Source organism: Tarenaya hassleriana, unplaced genomic scaffold (genome assembly GCF_000463585.1).
Source record: "Tarenaya hassleriana unplaced genomic scaffold, ASM46358v1 Cleome23, whole genome shotgun sequence".
NCBI lineage: Eukaryota > Viridiplantae > Streptophyta > Magnoliopsida > Brassicales > Cleomaceae > Tarenaya > Tarenaya hassleriana.
In genome coordinates this window covers 1,807,773-1,829,679 of record NW_010965625.1, presented here as the reverse complement: position 1 = coordinate 1,829,679, position 21,907 = coordinate 1,807,773, and the positions used below count along the sequence as shown (strand labels likewise).

The 21,907-nt window shown below is 34.2% G+C and overlaps 4 protein-coding genes across 6 annotated transcripts in view; 1 reads left to right on the top strand and 3 right to left on the bottom strand.

The window, feature by feature from the left end:
- Nucleotides 1-696, bottom strand: part of LOC104815304 — a 1,129-nt gene extending 433 nt beyond the window's left edge. The window contains exon 1 of the mRNA XM_010543649.2: nt 1-696. Within this exon, the coding sequence (XP_010541951.1) occupies nt 1-354 (354 nt within the window). The 5' untranslated portion in view covers nt 355-696.
- A 1,784-nt stretch (nt 697-2,480) lies between these two features.
- LOC104815303 lies at nt 2,481-4,208 on the top strand. Of its 3 annotated transcripts, none has more exons than XM_010543648.1 (4): nt 2,481-2,666; nt 2,778-2,832; nt 3,404-3,428; nt 3,503-4,208. In XM_010543648.1, the coding sequence occupies exons 1-4, from the start codon at nt 2,497-2,499 to the stop codon at nt 3,559-3,561; spliced, it is 309 nt and encodes a 102-aa protein (XP_010541950.1). In that variant the 5' UTR covers nt 2,481-2,496; the 3' UTR covers nt 3,562-4,208. The 3 variants fall into 3 exon arrangements, with proteins under 3 accessions (XP_010541950.1, XP_010541948.1, XP_010541949.1); XM_010543646.1 differs by having other exon boundaries at nt 3,320-3,428; XM_010543647.1 differs by having other exon boundaries at nt 3,320-3,433.
- A 5,060-nt stretch (nt 4,209-9,268) lies between these two features.
- On the bottom strand, nt 9,269-11,082 carry LOC104815431 (36.4 kDa proline-rich protein-like). Its single transcript, XM_019202726.1, has 2 exons — nt 10,365-11,082; nt 9,269-9,393 (listed from the first exon to the last, which is right to left on the bottom strand). Exon 1 carries the CDS (start codon nt 11,015-11,017, stop codon nt 10,376-10,378), a length of 642 nt encoding a protein of 213 aa, XP_019058271.1. The 5' UTR covers nt 11,018-11,082; the 3' UTR covers nt 9,269-9,393; nt 10,365-10,375.
- Nucleotides 11,083-15,032: 3,950 nt separating this feature from the next.
- Nucleotides 15,033-19,753, bottom strand: LOC104815302 (putative clathrin assembly protein At5g35200). The gene is made up of 17 exons (XM_010543645.2): nt 19,471-19,753; nt 18,781-18,908; nt 18,625-18,694; nt 18,403-18,500; nt 17,974-18,115; nt 17,838-17,885; nt 17,589-17,641; nt 17,414-17,497; nt 17,221-17,271; nt 17,061-17,126; nt 16,920-16,985; nt 16,748-16,828; nt 16,583-16,660; nt 16,247-16,402; nt 16,080-16,158; nt 15,871-15,983; nt 15,033-15,701 (listed from the first exon to the last, which is right to left on the bottom strand). The coding sequence occupies exons 2-17, from the start codon at nt 18,877-18,879 to the stop codon at nt 15,312-15,314; spliced, it is 1,674 nt and encodes a 557-aa protein (XP_010541947.1). The 5' UTR covers nt 18,880-18,908; nt 19,471-19,753; the 3' UTR covers nt 15,033-15,311.
- Between the last annotated feature and the right edge of the window lie 2,154 nt (nt 19,754-21,907).

The following is a 21,907-nucleotide window of genomic DNA, read 5'->3' as shown; positions in this document are numbered from 1 at the left end:
CTTCCGATCCAGAAACTTCGACACTGCGTAAGAAACCCACGATTTGACAGAACCAGTCGTCATCTTTGCCGCCTCCATGTAAATCCTGACGAGGTCGTTCCGACAGTTGTTCAACTTCCCAGTGATATCTCTGCCGCGTTCTGTCAAAATCCTCAGCCCGTCGAGGAACGTTTCGTCGCCGTGCAAATCCTGTTCGAGAAATCTCTTGGCGTAATCGCGATTCTCCTCCGCATATTTCCCGATGAGGTCGGCGATACCTGACAGCGCAGCGGAGGCGGTGTGGTAGTCGCGCATGAAATTCAGAAACCGAGTCCGAGATTCAGTTCCGGGATCTTGGGAGAGATGTGTCGACATTGTTGTTTAGGACAGAAACTTTGAAAGAGATGTTTGTGGGGAGTGAGTTTGAGATATGGAGCTTTCTCACCCCACGTTGTCTATTTATACAGTGCCCGCGGTAAAACTTTCCATTTTTTTACCGGCAGAGGTAAAGGAAGCTTTCCTTTTCGTTTTTTTATATATCGGTGGAGTTAAAGGGCCAAAGCTTTTTTTTTTCTTTTGTAAGTTTAAAGTTTCCATTTTTCTCTTTTATTTCTATCCGAACCAACTTTGTTTTCCTCACCGAAATGTTAAATTTCATTTCTTCTCCTTTTTTTTTCCTTTTGAGAATCTGATTCTTTTTTCAAGATATATCATATTGCCTTTATGTTAAATTAACGACAAAATCTTATATATTTATTCCTTTTTTTTTCAAGATATAAATTTTGCGACAAAATCTTATGTTAAACAGTTAAAGGGAGACAAAGCAACTAGGATTTTCCGGTATTATGTTCAGCGTTCAAACTTATAGTTCCGTTATTTTGTCGTTAAATTCTGCATTCTCAACTGATTATAATTTAGTATGATTATCGAATTAGTTTGTAATTCTGCCATTTTAATTTCTTCTCCGCTATTTTTTTCAGACGATGGAATCCGTTACGCTAACGGTTCATATTGGAAATTGCGAACGGTTTTTGGAGTTTGTATATTTTGTTGATATATGGAATATTTAATATATTTATCAATTAAATTAAAAGTTTTGTAATTTTTTTTAGTAGATATGGAAAAGTCCACAACCCATTTTTTTTATCTAAATGGTAAGATAGATCAATCCATGAACTATTTTTTATAGAGTCAAAAAATATAAAATATGCAAATTAATATTTTACCTGAATACGAGTTGGATATCTAAATTTTTTTTAAGGTATTTAACCTCAAATTCGAATCCGATGAGTTATATATTTTAAAATTTGAATTTCAACTTGAGTTTAAAATTTGAATTTCAACTTGAGTTTTCGAGTACCTAAATTGCATTATCAGTATTACAATGTTTGGATATGATAAGTGAACACGATAAATTTTAAATATATTTTGAATAAAACTAAAAAATTATAGATTATATACAAACAATTTATAAATTTTTTGAAGAATATCCAAAATAATTAGATCATAAATCAATAATTTTTTTATTAAATTAAAGATAAAAACAATTAGATATTTTCTAATAACTCAAAAAATATAATGATTATTTTTTATATCCGAATACCCGAAGATAATTACTCGACTCGAAAATATAAATTCGAACCCAAATTTAGGACTTTAAAAATATTAAAACTCGATCTCTATGACGGTGGAAATATTTTTTCTAACTATTTTCACATCATTTATATTAATTTTAAACTAATTATTATTTTTTTTCTTTTTTTATTGGAAGTATTGATAAAAAATATGATTTTTTTAAATTTGGTAAATAAATATATGAACTTTTATTTTGTTTTATAAAAACACACAAATTTTGAAAGGTTTCATATAAGTCTACACAAGGTGCATAAAAATATACAAATTTTGAAAATTTTCACATACACCAACACAAAAAACCAATTGAGTTTAATGTTTTTTTATAGATTTACACAAAAAAAATTTAAAGTTTGTGTATTTTTATAAAAAAAAAAATAGAAATTTATATATTTATTTACCAAATTTAAAAATTCATATTTTTTTCAATATTTCATTTTTTATATTTTGATTATAATCTAATTATTATTTTTAATTTATAAATAAAAGAAACTTTGAATCTTATAAATAATTCAATTATCTATAACAAGTAAATCCCATTATTTTGAGTTATTTTTTATTTTGTGTGACGAATTATATATAGATAGTTCTTAATCGAAATATATAAATTTTAAATATTATGATTTTTATTTGATTTTGAAGTTTATTAATTAAAAAATGTCTTTAAATCAAATTTGAACTAGAAAATAGAGGTGGGTTAAAAATTAGAATAATAAAATTTTAATAGATTCGGATCGATAAATAAAAATAAACGCCAAAATAAATAAGTTTTGAAATATTATAAAAAATATAATTTAATCGAAACCGAAATCAAAATCAAAGTAATCCGGAACGAATATAGATATTACTTAGTTTCATTGATATGAAAACAGGTTACCGAAATTAATGGGTAAACCGAATGGGGCACGCGAGATTGAACCCGAAACCGTTACCGCTCTCATCTGCTTCAGCCATCGCGGGTTCCTGCGATTCTCGCCCAAATCGGAAGTTGTTTCGTTTCCTCTTTTGGAAGCTCGAAGATCTCTGCGGAAATGGCGGACGAAGCAAACAGATCTGTGAGTATGATGGATTAATCTTTATTTTCCTGGAATGTGTTCTGTTTGGCGGCCGAGAATATTTCCGTGGAAAAAAGTGTTTGTTTAGAGTTTCCGATGTATGAAATGCAGGCTTTCATGGAGATTCATGGCCGCATGGATTGAACTTACTGGGAAACTGAAACAGGTACAAAATTTTCCCATCCGAATTTTAAGATTTGATTATTGGTTTCTTAAGATAAAGCATAGCGTTAATCTTCTTCCTCGTCCTGTGAAAACGACCATATTTTCCGTAAAACCCTAATTTTGTGGCCGAAATTCGCCGCTTGAACCAAGGTAAAAGCGGTTGCTCTGATGGAGCCAAAGCTTCCCTTCAACTTTGTTTGAGATTGGATTTACTTCTCTGTATGTGAGCACCTTCCTTTGTAGTAGCATGTATGACGATGAAAACTTGTGTTCACGATGCTGGATTGTTATATTCATGAAGACACTAAACATTCAATGCATTATCCTTCAACTCACAACATACACAAAACACCAAACAGTAGCAAACGAATATCATATCTATATTAATTATATACTTAGAGGTCGAGTCTGTTTTTGAACAATCTTTATATATATAAAGATTGACATGGGTGGGGATATTTGGTAAGAGATGGTACTCATTCCCGCAGGGCCTTGTTGATCTGTTCCTTCATAAGTTCCTGAAAGGCCTTCTTAACCCGTTCCCTCATCTGTTGTTTCATCCGTTCCGCCAGCGATTGAGAGCGCGCAACCATGATGGTGAGGTGGATGACGCACTCCACGTCTTTTAACCAGGGTAAAACCATTCTCATGGTCTCTCTTTCGTGTTTCAGATCGGAATGCTTCTTCTGATCCAGAAACTTTGACATTGCGTAAGAAACCCGCGATTTGACAGAACGAGTCGTCATCTTTGCCGCCTCCATGTAAATCCTGACGAGGTCCTTCCGACAGTTGTTCAACTTCCCAGTGATATCTCTGCCGCGTTCTGTCAAACTCCTCAGCCCATCGAGGAACGCTTCGCTGCCACGCAAGTCCTGTTCGAGAAATCTCTGGGCATAATTGCGATTCTCCTCCCGCATGTTTCTGGATGAGTTCGGCGATATCTGACAGTGCAGCAGAGGCGGTGTAGTAGTCGCGCATGAAACTCAGAAACCGAGTCCGAGATTCAGTTCCGGAATCTTGGGAGAGATGTGTCGACATTGTTGTTTAGGATAGAAACTTTGAAAGTGAAACTGACTACTGACTAAGAGATGTTTGTGGGGGTGAGTTTGAGATATGGAGCTTTCTCACCCCACGTTGCCTATTTATACAGAACCTGCTCGTACAAACTTCCTTTTTTTTTTGGCGGTAAAACTTTCCATTTGTTTACCGGCAGAGGTAAAGGCTAAAGCTTTCCTTTTTTTTTATCGGCAGGCCAAAGCTTTCCTTTTTTATTTTGTGTTTTTTGCTTTTGTAAGTTTAAAGTTTCCAATTTCCCCTTCTCTCTCTATCCAACCCATTGAACCCAACTTCGCAAATGTTAAATTTTCATTTCTTCTCCTTTTTTTTTTTCCTTTTGAGAATGGGAATTTTTTTCAAGATATATCATATTGCATTTACCGAGAAAATCTTGTTAATATATTTATCATATATTTTTTTTTCAAGATATATCACCGTTTAAACTTATAATTCTGCAATTTTTGTCATTAAATTCTACATTCTCAACTAATTATAATTTAGTATGATTATCGAATTAATTTATTATTCTGCTATTTTCATTTCTTCTCCTCTTTCTTTTTTTTCCTTTTCAGAGTGGGGGATTTTTTTTTGGCGACGGAGGAATCCGTTGCCACAACGATTCATATTGGAAATTGCGTACGGTTTTTGGAGTTTGTATATTTTTTTTTTGTAAACGAGTTTGTATATTTTGTTGATATATGGAATATTTAATATATTTATCAATTAATTTAAAAGTTTTGTAAATTTTTGATATATACGGATATCCGAACAAGGTGAATTTTAAATATATTTTGATTAAAACTAAAAAAAATCATAGGTTACATACATATAATTTATAAAATTATTAAAATGTATTTATATTCAAAATAATTAGATCATTAAAACGATAATTGTTTTTATATAAATAAAGATAAAAATATAAGATATTTTTAATAACTCAACAATATAATAGAAATTTTTTTATCTTCGTAATTATACGATCCAAAAATATATACTCGAATCCGAACACAAATTTCGGGTTTTAAAAATATTAAAACTCAATCTATATCTAATTATAAGGCGAACACTAGAGATATTTCCCCAAACTATTTTCTCATCATTTATATAAATTTTAAACTAATTATTATTTTCTTTCTTTCCTTTTTTACTTTTTTTAAATTGTAATCTAATTATTATTTTTAATTTATAAGTAAAAAAAGTTTTGACTCTTATAAATAATCCAATTATCTATACAAGTAAATCTCGTTAATTTGATTTTTATTTTATTTTATGTGATTAATTATATGTAGCTAGAATTTGCTGGATATTTTATAATAAACGGTTGATTAGATTTTAATATCTCAGAGATTCATTTATATATATATTACGAACACGTGTATTGCGAATATGGTGTAAGAGTTTAATACTTGTAAATAATAGCTAATGAATTGTATAATGTGTTATGTGTAGTTGAAAAAACGGTATGTTCGGTTTAGAACGTAAAGATCAAAGTTTGAGACGACGATCGTTCGATTGTGGAATACGATAGGTCGATCGTGTATTTGGAAAAAGAATCTCAAATTACTTACAGAGCACAATCGGTCGATCGTCGGGTGATGATCAATCGATCTTGGTCTCAGACAAAATTTGATCAGACGACACGATATGTTGATCGTCTCTAACGATAGGTCGATCATGGACATGATAGATTGATTCTAGTCTCGAAAGGAAGAACATTGACACACGATACATTGATCGTTTTGGATGACAAGTCGATCGTCGTAAAATCTGCACAACCGTTTAAGCGAAAAATCGTGTTCGGTCGGTGAAAACTACATAGATTTCGAATCCTTTCGACATTTAGTGTTTTATAAAAGCACTAGAAGCCTAATAACATAAAAGAGAACATATTGGAACAAGATCTGAATGATTTTGTGAGAGATTTTAAGTTTGTTTTTGCACATAGTAGAAAACTATTAGAAAAAAACTATTGGAAGAGTTTATTTGTTTTTTTAAAATACAAATTTCTATTTGATAATTATCGAAAGGGTAAACTCAAATTATTGATTCTTTATTATATAATCTCATTTATCCCGTGTTTATAGAGTAACATTTTTAGAAAAATGATTACATACATTGAATTCAAATCTGAATTCTCTATCATTTCTTACATGTTTTGTAAGGTCGAAAACAAAATTTTTTCGTGTCGTACGTAATTTTACCGAGCACATATGTGTTTTATACTTATCGATTCATATGCGCATCATTTTCAACATTTTTCAGTATTAGATTTCAATCGAAATATATAAATATCAAATATTATGATTTTTATTTGATTTTGGAGTTTTAAATTAAAAATATGTATTTAAATTTAAAAAACCTATCATGCATGATCTTGTAGAAACGTTAGAACGCTTACCTCAATCGATCCGGAGCATGTATCAATTGACGTGTTCGTCCGATCACGTAAGGCAGGAAGGATACCTCACCCTCTACACGTATCCACACGGCGGAAAGGATTCCAACGGTTGGAGCTTGTCTGCTAAGACTGAAGAACACGTTCTTCTTTGCGCAAGGCTTTCAGGGATCTAACTCTTAGGTTTTCAACTCTCAAAAACTCCCCAAAGGGTCTAAAAGTCGTGCCAAGAGGCTTGGGAGGCGTTCCCTAAAGTTAATCCCACTTAAAACCCTAATTAGAGCGAGTTTAGAAAATCGCGACGTTTGGACCGATCGGTCTGGAACATTTTTCGGACCGAGCAACATTTGCACGTTACCTCTGAACCGACCGGTCCACGTGTCTGGACCGATCGGTCTGGCCTCCGCTCCACCGGAATTTTCTCGTCTCTTCTCGCGCAGTTGTCCTTTCCTCTGTGTGTGACCCTGTAGGCTCATCTGATATAGCAGTATTATCCGAAATCTTTTATTTCGGTTACACAAGTCATAGGCGGTCTCTAGCAAGACACTATGACTACCTATCTCGAATAGAGTTTGTTCGTGATCATACGAATGTCAGTGATGATTCCGGTTGATGATCCTTTTGTATCGCGATATCATACGTCGAACATAAGTTTTGGACAAGCCACCTTATCTGATTCGACTGCTTTGTCGTTCACTGAGTTCGACTGTCTGAAATAGACGAGTTCGTCTATAGTGCGGCCACACATTTCTACAGTCTCGCTCACACGAGGGGCCCAGCGATATCTCTCTCTTTTACGAGAGGTACAAATCCCGTCTTAACTATCTACAATCCAGTACATGATTCGTTTCGTACCTGACGCAAGACGTTTGACGTATTCAAAGTACGCAACTCCTCATGTTGGATTCCGTAGATATCTCATATCTTAGGATCCAATCATGGAACCGTTATATGAGATTCAAGTCATGAGTATGGAACCGTTATATGAGATTCAAGTCATGAGTAAGTCCATGTGAAAATCTCATGGGGGTCAATCCAGTATTCCGTTCTCCAACGAATACCTATGATCGTGATCGTATCCAATACCTATGATTATCTATATGATCATCAATCACACATCATACTAGTCTTAGTATATCATTATTCCCACAATGATACATGACTAGAGAGTTTAGTATTGTTCATAACAATACATGGATTTCATAACATATCACGTATGCACAATACGTAATGAAATAAACACTCATCCATAAACTAATAGAAAGTGTCAATACATCAAATGTATCTAAATAAAACTCGCATAACAGTACATCATAGAGCATTAAACCGACAAAACCAAATTAAACTATAATTTTGACGTGTTAATAATCGGAATGTCGCGTCATTACCCAGGATCAAATATGATACGAATATACGAGTTCATGATTTATTAGAGGATATCACGAGTTTGAGTATTAATCTTCTAAAATTAAAAAGTTCAGATTTTTTTTTTCCATTTTTCCTAATTAAAAACTGTAAAAAAACTTGAAACGATATTTATCTTGGAAAGGAGTGAGTCATTTATAGACGTTTATTTATAGTTTTTTCAAGGGAAAATGACATTTTCCTACACAAATCTAGTCAAATGTAACCTTCTCATGCACGTATTTTTAATTTGACAAAAAACTACATTTGAACTCAAAAAATTTCAAATATCTATACGAATTATTAAAACAGTTACATACATCATCATCATTTTGGTTAAATTTTTTTGGATTTTATTAACTAATGCGCTAACATATATGGTAATTATAATAATTACCTAACTAATGAATTAGTTAGCAGAAATCGAAATTTTTTAAAGAAAATGTGATTATATATGTAGAAATTTGAAAAATTTTGAATTTAAATATAGTTTTATGTCAAAATAAAAATACGTATATGAAAAAATCGCATTTTGCTAAATTTGCGTAGAAAAATATTATTTTTTCTTTTTTTAATTGTTTAATATAGATTTTGTTTCAATTTTCCGGAAATTTTAATTTAATTTATTTAAATAGTTGCTTTTATTGTTCATGGGGGTTTTAAAATTTAGGAAAAAAAATATATTTTAGGCTTTTAGCACTAGTTCCAGAAACTTGGCACATTTCGTTCGTAAACCACCATTCAGAGTCGAACACGTGTCATGTAGGGTTACAATGTCTGTCGCTATAGGACAAAGGCATGCAAGCAACCGTTATGTTATATATTGGTGTTATCACCGATCAAAACTAAAACTAGATATCAATTTTCTTATATATAGAAATAAACTATATCTAACTAAAATCCAACCAAATCCGTATAGCGTTTAGTTTATGTAATTATTACGGTACGGATCATATAACAAAAAAATATCTAATTAAATCTAATAAATTTGGTACACTAGTATAATCTCATTTCAGTTTTTTCTCTTGTTCTCTCAAATTTATTTATTTTCACAACTATATATATCCATCCAAAATGTAGTTTTGAATTCATAATTTTCGTGGGGGAAAAAATCCAAACTAGATACTACCGATGTTATATACTGACAATGTATAATGTCGTGAATTATTTTTTTCTAATGCACAATTTCACCGAACCTTTATTCTAATTACATATCTCAAAAAATCAGAAAAATCAGGACGAATATCTCTCCCATATTTGGATTTGAATTTGGGGTAAAAACATGTTTTGTATGTTTTATTATCAATATATAGATTGTCCAAGTTTGGGTATCACAAGTCATTTTCGATTCTGTAACAAAAATAAAAAGATCTTGTACATAATTCAAATCCAACTAAATGTTTTTCCACAACTTGGGCATATTTATATGTTTTCTCCTCATTAAGTTTTGGTTAAAATAATGAATAATGAGAAACAAGACTAAAGATATAAGAGAATAACGATTCTTGAAATCACACGTACCATACATTGCATGCAACTTGAGGAGAAAGAGAGAGAGAGAGAGAGAGAGAGAGAGAGAGAGGAGAATCAATGATGCTTTAATATTAAAATAAAAATGAACATAAAAAAATTATTGATAAAACTGGATAAATAGAGAAATCGAGAGACTTTTGGCATCCTCTCATGCCATTTTAAGCTCCTACCAATCTGCAATAAAAAAAAATTAAAATGAAATGCTACAAGAACGTGAAGAGTAACAAAATATGTTAATGTGCTAAATGAAGATATACATATATATAATATAATACACTTATCTAACTATCCATAACTATTTTTACAATAAAAAGATATAAACATCTTATAATATATTTTTTAGCACATGGTGTATAAAAAGTTATTATTATTTTAAAATCTCCAAAAAAAGTTTGATATGTTTGGGTCCGAATGGTCCGAACACCATTGTCGATACCAAAAAGTAAAATAATTTTATGATCTACAGACATGGCCGTCATGGTTATGAAAACATCCATAAGTAATAAATCATGACAACTATATTTAATTTAAGGAAAATCCCACAAAAAACACTGAACTTTACAATTTTGACAAAAAAAACACTAAACTTTAGTTTTTGTCAAATAAACATTAAACTTTTTAAACCAGTCTAAAAAGACATTGAACTTTTTAAATGATCCAAAAAATACATAAATTTTTCTATGATTATCAAAAAAACACTGAACTTTTTTAGTGATAAAAAAAAATATATGAACTTTTTCCGATTGTAACAAAAAACTAAGTAAAATAATCTGACGTGTTTGCATCTAATTGGGCCACGTCATTCCTTTTATTTATTTTGACAATCGTAGAAGAGTTAAGTGTTTATTTTGTCAAATTTAAAAAGTTTAATGTTTATTTGATAAAATAAAAAGTTCAGTGTTTTTTTTGTCAAAATTGTAAATTTGAGTGTTTTTTTTAGATTTTCCCTTTAATTTAATACATAACGCCTGTACATATACGTGACAAGGACATCCATGCACGTACAAGCATGTACACACATGCACGCGAACACTTACACGACATAATAAAGCAGATTAGTCTGACCAATGATCTCTCTCTCTGTATATATATATATATATATAGATATCATCCTTGTCTAAATAATATGGTGTGAGAATATTCACCTCGAAATCCTTCAAAGAGAGCAGGTGTAGCCCGGAGGCGGAGTCTTGCCGCAGGTCACAAGAAGCTGAAGAGCAATGGGAATGTAAATTTGGAGGTCAAGGGCTTTCAGCTTAAGCGTAGTGCAAAGACAAACTGCGGCCTCAACTTCAACAAGCCCTTGGACCAACGGACAACATTTGTTCACCGCTGGGTCCCCAAGCCCTATCGTCACTAACCCTCCAAGCAAATCAACGCAAGCCCCTAGCTTTAATGTGTCCACCGGACACGATGCGGCCTTCCCAGGCGGCGGCGGGCATGGCGATGGATTTCCTCCGGTCGCCGGTGGGTTCAACACTGGCAACGGCGGCAGAGGAAGGGGAAGCTTCGGAACTGTCACCGGAGGGACGGGAAGATTCGGGACGGTCACCGGAGGAACTGGGAGGTTGGGGACGGTTACGGGAGGGACAGGGAGGTTGGGGACGGTCACGGGTGGTACGGGGAGGTTCGGGACGGTCACAGGAGGGACAGGGAGCTTTGGGGAGGAGGAAGGAGGTTTTTTGTGGACCGGTTTGTCCTTGGGAGGGTTACAGGAGCCGCAAGAGAGGGAAGGGACAAAAGAGGAAATGCAGAGGGAGAGAATGAGGAAGAGGGCAAAGAATTTGGAGGACTCCATTTTTTCCGGCGAGTGAAGGTTAATCTCGGAGAGAGAGAGAGAGATTTAGGGTTTCATATAGGGAGAGGGAACGGGGAATCACGTGAAGATGGTACTACACTGAGAAGACATGAAACCAAATTTTGCTAGTTGTCAATTATCATAAGAATACAAAATACCCTGTTAATGACACATCGCTGTTTTGTCTTGGCGATCTACATTTATGTATATGACCCGTTTTTGTTTCCACTATTTTTTTGGCAATTTGATCAATGGCTCGTTTGGAAGAACAAACTACAAGAGTGTAATATTCATTTTCATGGTTAGAAATATTGTAGATTGAGATATTGAGCTTATAATGTGTGCAAAAACTGTCATGATGCCGTTCTCGTCCGGCCTATGGGTTGAGAGGCGTTGCGATGTCCGGTGTCCGCCCCGAAAGGTTGTAGGATAGGGTTTCCATCGTAAAAAAAAAAAAACCGGTAGATCAAATAATTGAAATGAGATGAGTTGGCTTTTGCTCAATATATATATATATATATATATATTCTTCATGGGTATATCTCTTGACGTGGCATTTCGGATATGGAGGGGAAAAATTATCAAATATATGTTCTTGTTATTTTCGTGAAAACCCATGGGACAAAAAGATTGAAAGTGAGCCTAGAAAGTTTAGTCATAGAATCTACTGTCCTTAGGAGATATTTAAAGTAATTATCACATCACCTTTTCTATTTTTCTTTTCTGATTAAAAAGGGATTTAATCATCTTATGCATTTCTTTCCTTTTAACCACTATACACATTGGTATTTCAAAACTTTGTTTTTATTTAGTCTGGATTTTTTCTAGTTCCTTTTTTATTTCATAAAAATAATTCTACTCAAATTTTAGCGGCTCGTTTCGTTTTCTATCAAGATTCCATTTGACTTCATTTTTGTTACTTATTTTCTAAAAAAAACACTTTAATTTACAAATGTTTTTTTTGTTATTTTTATATTTGATTCGAGTTCAATTAATTTAATTTTAAAAAAATATGCACAATCAATTTTATATCGAATTCGATTTAGATATATGTTATTTCGTTGGGTGTAAATATACAAAACCAGAATGTAGATACTATCTCAGAGAGAAGAACATGACTCGTATGTTTCTTGGTTCTTTGCAAGTTGTATTTTTCATCTTTATAGAAGAAGAGCCATGAAATTAAAAAAAAAAAATCAAGAAGCTATCATATTCAACAGGAAATTATACAATTGTTTCTCTCTGTAATTCTTATTATAAATTAGTATGAACCCTAACTTATACCACTAAAGCTAGTTTTAGAACAGAGATTTAATCTCAACTTATACATTAGTGCGGATCCATATAATATCAGTTTAAATGTTACTACATAAAGTCCGTACAAACGTAAATTTTATTTATATAATTTCTAATAGTATGCCAATTTAAACGTGATCACTTTGGGGTTTGAAATTTGTTTAAACGAAAGATTTAAAAGAAACCCTAAATTTGGTCAATGATGATTCCCATTTTGGCAATTAATTTTTTTTTTTTTATAACATGGGAACCCGACTACTGTTTGTCCTTTGGATGCGTTGGTTGGATAAATCCTCGTCTAAGTGTATGAGTCCGCGACACACACATAAGATGTGAATTAGTTGTAATTAACGTATGACAAATGAATAAATAAAGAGTCGAACCCATAACCTATTAGATGTAGGACGAACTTCTAGCCAAATGTCTTGGAGTTTCCCCACATTTTGGCAATAACTTGAACTAAAGATTCGGATTCAACTATTTATTAAAAACCAAGAAAGAGGAGAGAGAAGTCTCCAACTCAGTTGAAAAATGACAAATCCCCTCTACACGAAGTTGTGGATTCGATTTCTTCTTAGATCTGAGCTTCTCCTAAATCGGTTAATTTCGAATGGTTTATCTACTCTGTGTGGTTTGGTGATTACAGCACAAGAATCGGTGAGTTTTATGCCGATGAAAGAGGAGAGAGGATAGAGAGTGTTGTTGGATTGGAAAAAAGAACAGGAGAATGTGATTGAGGGGACAACGAGGCATACATGTGAGAGATTGGGTCCCGAGGAAGATGGCATTGTTTTGGTCTCTTATGGACATATTGCATGGTCCATTTTTTTTTTTTTTGATATCTAGGATAGTTTTCCGGGACTTCGTCCCGACTATATCCACTCTAGGCCTGGGATCAATTTTTGTATATGGACTATTTTGGTTCAAAAATTACATCTATCCCCACTAGTGAAATCGAACCCATGATTTTAAGGATGTCTTTGTCACCTCTTGACCGCTGAACCACCAACTGTTGGATTTTTTTTTCTTATACTATCTTTTTATGTCTTGTCTTTTCGCCCCACATTTTCTCTTTCACCCCGTTTTTTATTTTGATTTTTTTACTTCCACTCCTACATTTTTCTCTTACGTTATGAAAAATTAGTATTCGAACTTTCGATCTAATTTTACCAAATTCTAAGAGAGAATAGCGGATCCGGTGCATTAGTTTTGGTATGCACACAACTTTCCCACTATAATTGCCTAATGAAATGACATTAGGATTCGTGAAAATCGTATCAATCTCAGATATTTCTCTGTTCTTTGTTCTTGGACGATCTAAGGCATAATGGATTTCGGATTGGAGATCTATTTGTTAGTTATTTTAGAGTAGATTGGTGGAATTTAAAATCTCTCAAAGGATTCTTGTTTCACGTGTATTACAAGTGTGGTGGAGGAGTAAAATGCTTGTAAAAGACGTGTCGTGAATTGATTAAGTGTTAAGGATTAGTCGGAAGATATTGAAGGTGGCTCGTTTGGCTCGGCTCGTTTGGCTCGTTTTTTCCGATAAAACAAAACTGGAAAAAATGAGCGACCGCTCAAAAAATGAGCGACCGCTCAAAAAATGAGCGACCGCTCGGAAAATGAGCGGGTAGCTCATTTTCTCTGATGAACAAAACTGGAAAATGAGCGACCGCTCGAAAAATGAGCAACCCGCCTGATTTTTCTGAGTTGTTCAAATGAACGAAAAATCGTGTCTGTTCGGAAAAAAACTTCCCTATCCTTGCACTTTTTGACTTTTGGAGTGTTAAAAACATTCCTAGACGTCTGAACACATAAGGATGAAATCTAATTGAATTTTGAGAGATTTGTGAGCCTTGTTGGTGAAGAAACTTGCTACTTCTTCTCCATCTTTTACTGTTCATCTTCTTTCTCGAGTTTTTCTGTTTCGGGCAACGTTTGAGGAGCAGATCAATCGTTGCTGATCTTCTTTGTATCTCTAAACGTATTCTCGGGTTTCTCCTTTGCTCGGTGGGGAGGGAATAACGTTTTAGGAAAGTGTTCTACACGCCTAGAAGATCATATCCGGTTCTTTCGTTTTTATTTCGATTTCATTGTTTTTATTGTTCTTTCTTACTGTATCCAGACCCACATTTATCTAACACTATTACCAGCAAATTTTTCGGAATAATGATGATATAGAGTGGATGTGGAAGAGAAATGACAAAGGGAGGAGCAAATCCCTGAAAGTAGTTTTGTGGTGAATTTAAGATTTCGATTCTAACGGCTAAGAATTCGCAACCATTTATCTTTCGAGGCCCCCCAAAGGGTTATGATGATCCATTTGTTTTCTTTCTTCTCTTTATCATGTCCTTTGGATAGACCCTCAACTCTGCCTCATGTTTTCTTAGGCTATATATATATATATATATATATATATATGTATATGTGTATATATGTATATGTGTGTGTATAGACGGTGTATATATTGGATCACAGTAAAAGTGATGTACCTTGGAATTCATTTGTCAGATCCAGACACTGGACTCGCCTTCAGAATCTTTCCCACGAACGCTAATCTTGCTGTCGCCTTCGGGACTTGTGTCGAGAGCTGAATCCAATCCTCGACGATGGCTTATCGTTCAACCTCCCCTGTTCATACGGTCCTCGAATTTCAGATATTATTATTCCAAGAGAATAACTGCTGAGTGAATACACTTTGACACACACACAAAAAAAAAAAACAAAGGGTTTAAAGACGTTATTATTACACAATCATCAACACAAATGAATAATCAAATGATTTCTTCCAAAGACAAAATGGGAAAAAAAAATACAAATACTATTTACCATGTCAAAGAAATCTCTATAGCTACAAACATGATCAGATCAGATCAGATCACAACGCATACGTGTATATATTGTACAATGACATGACATCCTCCCCTGTTCCTCGTACCTGAGTGGGGGTATATCCAATACCACGGGGTTTGCATATCAATAGTCACAGTATCAAACCTCAGAGAAAGCTTGAATAAGGATTATAACCCTGAACCGGAACGCCATGTCCGTATGTATTCGTGTTACCGTTGGAGACGAAAGGGTTGCTGCCATAAGGGTTCGGATGTTGCAGAGGAGGTCTCATCGTCATTCCCTGGTTAGGTTGTCCGTACATGAACCCCTGTTGATGATGATGATGATTCCCCATTGATGACATCTGAAACGAGGGAGGAGCTGAGACTGTGGGGTTAGAGGCAAAGAAAGGGTCCTGGTGCATCATCGTGGTCTGGACCATCGAGCCGTTGTGAAATGAGGCTGGTTCCCACGGGTTGTAGCTTCTGGTCTGGTTGCTCGCTCTGATTGCATCATCATATAGGCTGTCTAGTGTGAGTTTGTCCAGACCACCCGCCTTTTTCCAACAAAAAAAACACACACACACACACACACACACCAAGAGTTCATCGATGTGATGTCCCGAGGAACGGTACAAACAACCCTTTTAATAGTGCTATGGAGAAAACTTAACGGTTCATGAGTCCAAAAACCTGGAACAGAGAATAACAGTATGACAAAGTTACCAGTTTGCTATTGGCAGCAGCATGTTCATTTGAGCTCGGGGTGGTTACAAGCGCCAGTTCCCAACCGGTCGAACTTACATTCGTTCCAACAGTTGCCGAAGTTGGTTGATCATCTGAAAATATACATTACCCACGAATGAGATGGATCTCGAATTCTGCATTTGATGAAAACCCGGGTTTCAAACTCTATATTACTGAGAGGAACTTACAAGTGACGGGGACAATAGCCAAAGCCAATGCATTTTTCTCTTCTATTTCCGCAACCACGGGGGCCGGGTCATCCAAAGACTAGTAGTAATCATAACATTAAACGAGTCAGCAAAGCTCGAAAGAAAGAAAAAACTACACCATGCTAGAGTTAGCTAAGGAATTGTACCAGCAAATCAGGTTGTTGAGCAACGGGCTTCTGTGTCTCCTCTTTAACCACTTCTGGAGGAGGAGGCGTTGACGGTTTCTCTTCAACTACCTCCGGAGGCTTTTCGTACTCTATGGCCAAAACTTCTTTAGGAGCCGTAAGTTTATTGCCAACAGCCTATCGTTGTAAATGAAAGTGTTAAAAATCAACTCAGGCCAAGTGGAAGTTCATGAAGATCGGTTTAGCATGATATCAATTCAAAGGAGATATTCGTCGGGTTTGGATAAAAATGGTTCTCTGTAAGTGGCAGAAAAAAAAAACGGAAAGGAGACAGTTTGATAAGTTAAACTCTCTTACCAGCTCCTTCTTAACTCCTACGGTCAATGGAGCTTCCATCACATACTCTTCCATGGCTTGTAGAAAAGATGCGGGAGGCTACATAAAACCACGAAAGAGATCAAAAAGAAGCTCGAGAAGAACAGTACTAACAACATTCACGGGCACGAGCATGAAAATCTGCACCTGTTCAATCTTTGTAAACCTGTCTCCACGTCCGATATAAATACTTTTGCAAACTTCGTAGAATTCTGACAGCCTCTCGGCCTGAAAGACGCCGTTTATACCATAAAACTTACTTTACCGTCATTCAAAATGCGTGAACGCACCAGACAGATGGATTTTAGCGACTATTTACCTGTTTTCCTGCCCGTCTGTAGATATCCAATGCCTTCAAAGCATCATTTCGTTGCATCTCGAAGAACTGCCATTACGGAACCATTGATATCCATGTAGAATGAAAAGATAGAGAACGGAGAACATAGAAACATTTGCCTACCTTATCGACCAAATTGTCTATGCCATTTGTTAGTGCTTGGTAAATTTTGGTGCTCTCGGAAGCAACCTGGTTGTTAAAACCGTAACCACGAGGACCCCATCAATAAAATAATTATAATTTACGAGAACGTGGATTAAGACCCGTTAGATATTTAGCTTACCATCGAGAGTGCCAACTGGATTATGTGGTTGTGAACCGATGCTCCTTCAGGCTGCAAAGATACGCCACCACACATTTCAAACGAGACGGGAGCGAAAGATGAAGAAACAAAAGTAGTGTACAATTTATTTCTAGAATACCCGACATAACTGGCAATCCATCTCTAAAAAAAAATTAGGGGAATGAATTGTAACCTGACAACCGAGAACACGGAAAAGGAGCTGCTGTAAAGCTGGTAGTTGTTCAAGCAAACCAGGAGTGTCCAAATCTTTGGTTCTCTGATTTAAAACCAAGCATTTGAGAATCCTCCAAGAAAAAAAAATCAAAATTTGCAGGAGACGATGAGAAACGGTCGTAAACAAAACTTACCGGGGCATCGATTTCAACATCATACTTCAAGACGCGGAAACACTCCAACCAACACAAATGAATAATCAAATGATTTCTTCCAAAGACAAAATGGGAAAAAAAAATACAAATACTATTTACCATGTCAAAGAAATCTCTATAGCTACAAACATGATCAGATCAGATCAGATCACAACGCATACGTGTATATATTGTACAATGACATGACATCCTCCCCTGTTCCTCGTACCTGAGTGGGGGTATATCCAATTTCTAAGAATAAGGCATAGGCACGGACCCATGCAGAGTAATCCCACGCTAAAAAGCAAAATGCGAAAAAAATGAGGGAAAGAAATAAAAAAAGAAAACGGCTATGTGAGAGATTTGATGGGAGGGAAAAAGCTACCATTTGGGCTGGAATCATCTTTGAAGTGAGACATGTTAAGCATATGGCTCCTGCTTCTGCTGTAGTTAATAACTTCTTCGTGAAACGTCTGGTCCACTTCCCTCAACGCACGGTGAATAACGATAAGAGTTTTCAGTGCAACCTGAATAGCCAAAGAAAAAAAGAACGACAACCAACCGTAATCACAGCTTAATATCGGGATTTTCAACTCAAACAAAGAGAAAGTTGCATTCTCTTTACGACTATGTGGAAGCTGAGAAGATAGCCCAAGATGCATATTGTACATAATTAACAATAACAGAATTCACATTCACTTGTCATCCGGATGGATTCCAACAAAACATCTTCAAATTTTTTTTCCGCATTTCTATTAACTAAAGAAAATGAAAAATAGACAGAAGTCCAAGAGATACGAAAGCGAGATCATACCGCCCAGTTATGCGTTCTTGATAGCCGTCTTGCCAAAGCATGGATGCAATAAGCCACATCCGCACGAGGCCTAGTGGCTGAAATAGCCATGAAAATAGCTGCAAAGAGACGGTATCTCAACTCAAGCAGTTAAGCTGTTTCGTTTTTACAACTCTTCAGCATATAAAACTCAAAATGGACAGGATGCTCCCGAGTTCTGACTTGGCAGCAAGATATATGTACCTCTGATGTACTTTTCATTCGAAGGCCGCTCAACATGATTAGTAGCCTTGACAATAGCAATATCCAATTCCTACAAACCAGGACCATTTTCATGATCAAGAGGAACCAAAACCATTCATTGATGTTCTGAAATTCGTGGAACCCCCACAATGTTACCTTGTAATCGCTATTAACCTTAGCTAGTGAAACCGTGGTGGTATCCTTGATAGCTCCCAAATATTTTCTTAAACTGCTCTGCGATCCTCCACCCGACATGATTTTCCTTTTGTCCAAACCAAGAGAGCCTGAAGCCAATCAAATGGCAGACGATGTGATCGAAATTCTCCTAAACCGTTGAGTTTCACGAAAGATCATTTGACCATATACATGATCGAATCTTCTCTACTTTGAATTTAAACTGATATCTAAAGATGCCAAATTAGATCGAAATTCAGCATCTTTTAGCCTTAAATTCTTCTGAAACACAAAACCCTCGTGTTAAAAACAAGAACAGGCAGAACCTACTCATCCGTTCAAATTCCAAATTCTTCATGAGCAAACCCACAATTAAAGAATCTAAATTCAGCTAAAGAATCCAACTTCAACTCGAAAACGGCATTGATCTCTTCCTTTTTCATCGGTTTCCATAAACCCTCGATTCAATTCACAGAGATCATAAATCTAGTGTAAAAGCCGACAAACCCAATATGATCCAACCATAAATACCATAATAATTATCGATCTGAACCAGACAAAGGAAGCAGCCAACACAAGAAACAAGAAGTCAAACCAAAACCAGAAACACAGATCGAAAAGGACGAAACAGACTCAATCGAAATCGAGCTCGAAAAGAAAAAGGACACGAACCTGATTATGTTTTCTCGTAGTAGACCAGAAGAAAGACAACGAAACAACAAAACCCAGGAACACAGGGGCAGTAGCAAACGAAAAGATTCGACCACAAAATCAACCCCTTTCACAAAGGGATTCAAAATTTTGAGCAAAAGGCTTGCGACTATATATATACATACACGTGTATGTATAGATTACGCGATCGAGATCGAGATCAAGAGAGAGAGAGAGAGAGAGAGAGAGAAGGTACAGTGTACGACGAAATAGAACAGAAGTCTTAGCGAAAATGAGCTAAGAGCTAACGTGGTTTTGTTGGCCCGTCGGCGCCGGTGACTAATTTTCTCCTCCGATTTATTTATTTATTTTTATTTAAATATTGAAAATATTATTAATTTTTCCTTTAGGATATTACTAGGGTGGACGTTTCGGAAAACGGTTCGAGTTCGCGACGGAATGAATCGGTTTGGTTCTTTCGATTTTATAAAAATAGGTACCAATCGGGTTTTTTATTATATTCGGCTCGGTTCGGTTTCGGTATCGGTTTGGTTCGATTTCGGATTTTATTAAAAAATGATAGATTTCTTTTAAAAATATTCGGTTTTTCGGGATTTTTAAAGTTCGGTTCGATTCGGTTCGGTTTCGGAAAAATTCAGTTCTCTAAAAATGGTACCAGAAAAAATACCGTTTTAACGGTTCGGTTTGGTCCGGTTCCGAAGAACCGAACTGAAACGTCCGGTCCTAGATATTACTGACCGCTTGACATTTTTCCAGTTATGAAATATTATTATTATCGGGTAAATTAAATTATTCCCACTCTCTTTTTGGTAAATTTTGAAATCCAACTCTTAAATTCTCCTTAAATACTTTCTTTCTTCGTCCACTAAATTTGGAAGATTCCATCTATAATCTGTCTAAACGCCAGAAAATAGGAAGAGATATTTGGAATTCTAACAACTGAGTTTTTAAAATATACAACTGAGTTAGATTTAAAAATAGATGGGATATAATGAAAAATGAAAAATATATAATTATATTAATAAAATCCAATCAAATTCAAACAAAATTTAAATCCTATTAAAAATTGACATAAAATCAAAAACTATTTTTAAAAAATCTTATAGTTTCAAATTAATACTATTTTTTAAAAAAATATACAAAAACTTTTTTCACTTCTGTTTTAAATTATAAATTTTATAACGATTTGAAAAATACACCAAAATTTTAAAAAACGTTTGACTAATACCAAGCTCGTAGCTGAAATGAGTCAAACCTTGTGTTATTTGGGTTGAATTGTAGATATTTTAATTTTGAAATTTATGTTATTTTACAAATGAATGATAAATTTGAATTTTCATAAATAGAATTATGTAACAATAATTATTCTCGTAAAAAAGAACAAAGCCCTAAAACATAATTAATTTGAAATATAAGAGGTATAATTAGTGATTATTAAAAATGAAAGGATAATAGAGAACTAAAGATATTATACGTCAATGTGTAAAAAATCATATATCTAACTAATATAGTTTTGTTAATCATTAGTTTTCGATAATCATTGTTAAAAGTCTCTTACACATATAATAAAAAAATTAATTGAAAATTAAAATTTTAAAATAAATATAAAGATTTATAAATATTTCTTTTAACTTGATATAAAAAGTTTAAAGTTAAATAAGATTTGATTTTATATTCTAAACCATATACAAATATACTAATTTACTATCAACTTTCAAATCAATACAAAATTTTAAAATTATGAGAAAAATATACAAACTTTTTTTTAACTTTCAATTGAAATCATAAAAATTACAAAGATTTTTCTAAATTAACAAATTTCTTTTATTACAACTTTTAACCTAATTATTATTTTAAATTCATAATACTAATAAAAAAATTAACCTTTAGACCTTAGATATATCATAGAAAAAGTGTTAAACCATTGATCGATAAATCTTGGAAAAAAAATGTTTTTTTGTTTGGTTTTTATTTTATATTTAGGCTTAGACTCACCCAACCTTCAAACTTGACCAAGTCTAATGAACCTTCTTCTGATACTCCTCCAATATTTCGAAGTCATTTAATTAATTAATAATTCGTTCATATAACTCGTTTTTGTATACAAGAGTATCCCCCAAGACAAATATACTACATATTCCTAAGAAATCATATAACAATACTATACATTATACAAAAATTAATTACTCTATAATCACAATCTCACGATTTAAAACTCCATCTACACTTGGTTTACAATCAACTTTTTTACCGTTTAGTTCCATTTAATCAAAACAAATTAGTTTAATTCATAGTAGCAACTAAAACAGATAGAAATCTATTTTTTTAGATAATACGATATAAATTATATATGCATACCAATTTTTGTTTGGGTTAATACAATTTATATTCCATCAAGCTGTCAAAGGGGATGTAGTAAATGAATAGAGAACACATG

Bases quoted from the DNA above. Each gene is read 5' to 3' on its own strand.
- LOC104815303 (XM_010543646.1), top strand. From the start codon at position 2,497: ATGGGTAAACCGAATGGGGCACGCGAGATTGAACCCGAAACCGTTACC. The intron at 2,833-3,319 runs GTACAAAATTTT...TCATTCCCGCAG, and splicing joins TTACTGGGAAACTGAAACAG to GGCCTTGTTGATCTGTTCCT. The intron at 3,429-3,502 runs GTGAGGTGGATG...TTCGTGTTTCAG, and splicing joins GAGAGCGCGCAACCATGATG to ATCGGAATGCTTCTTCTGAT.
- LOC104815431 (XM_019202726.1), bottom strand. From the start codon at position 11,017: ATGGAGTCCTCCAAATTCTTTGCCCTCTTCCTCATTCTCTCCCTCTGC.
- LOC104815302 (XM_010543645.2), bottom strand. From the start codon at position 18,879: ATGTCGGGTGGAGGATCGCAGAGCAGTTTAAGAAAATATTTGGGAGCT. The intron at 16,159-16,246 runs GTACAATTCCTT...GATTACTACTAG, and splicing joins CTCAACAACCTGATTTGCTG to TCTTTGGATGACCCGGCCCC. The intron at 15,702-15,870 runs GTAACTTTGTCA...TGTTGGAAAAAG, and splicing joins CTGCTGCCAATAGCAAACTG to GCGGGTGGTCTGGACAAACT.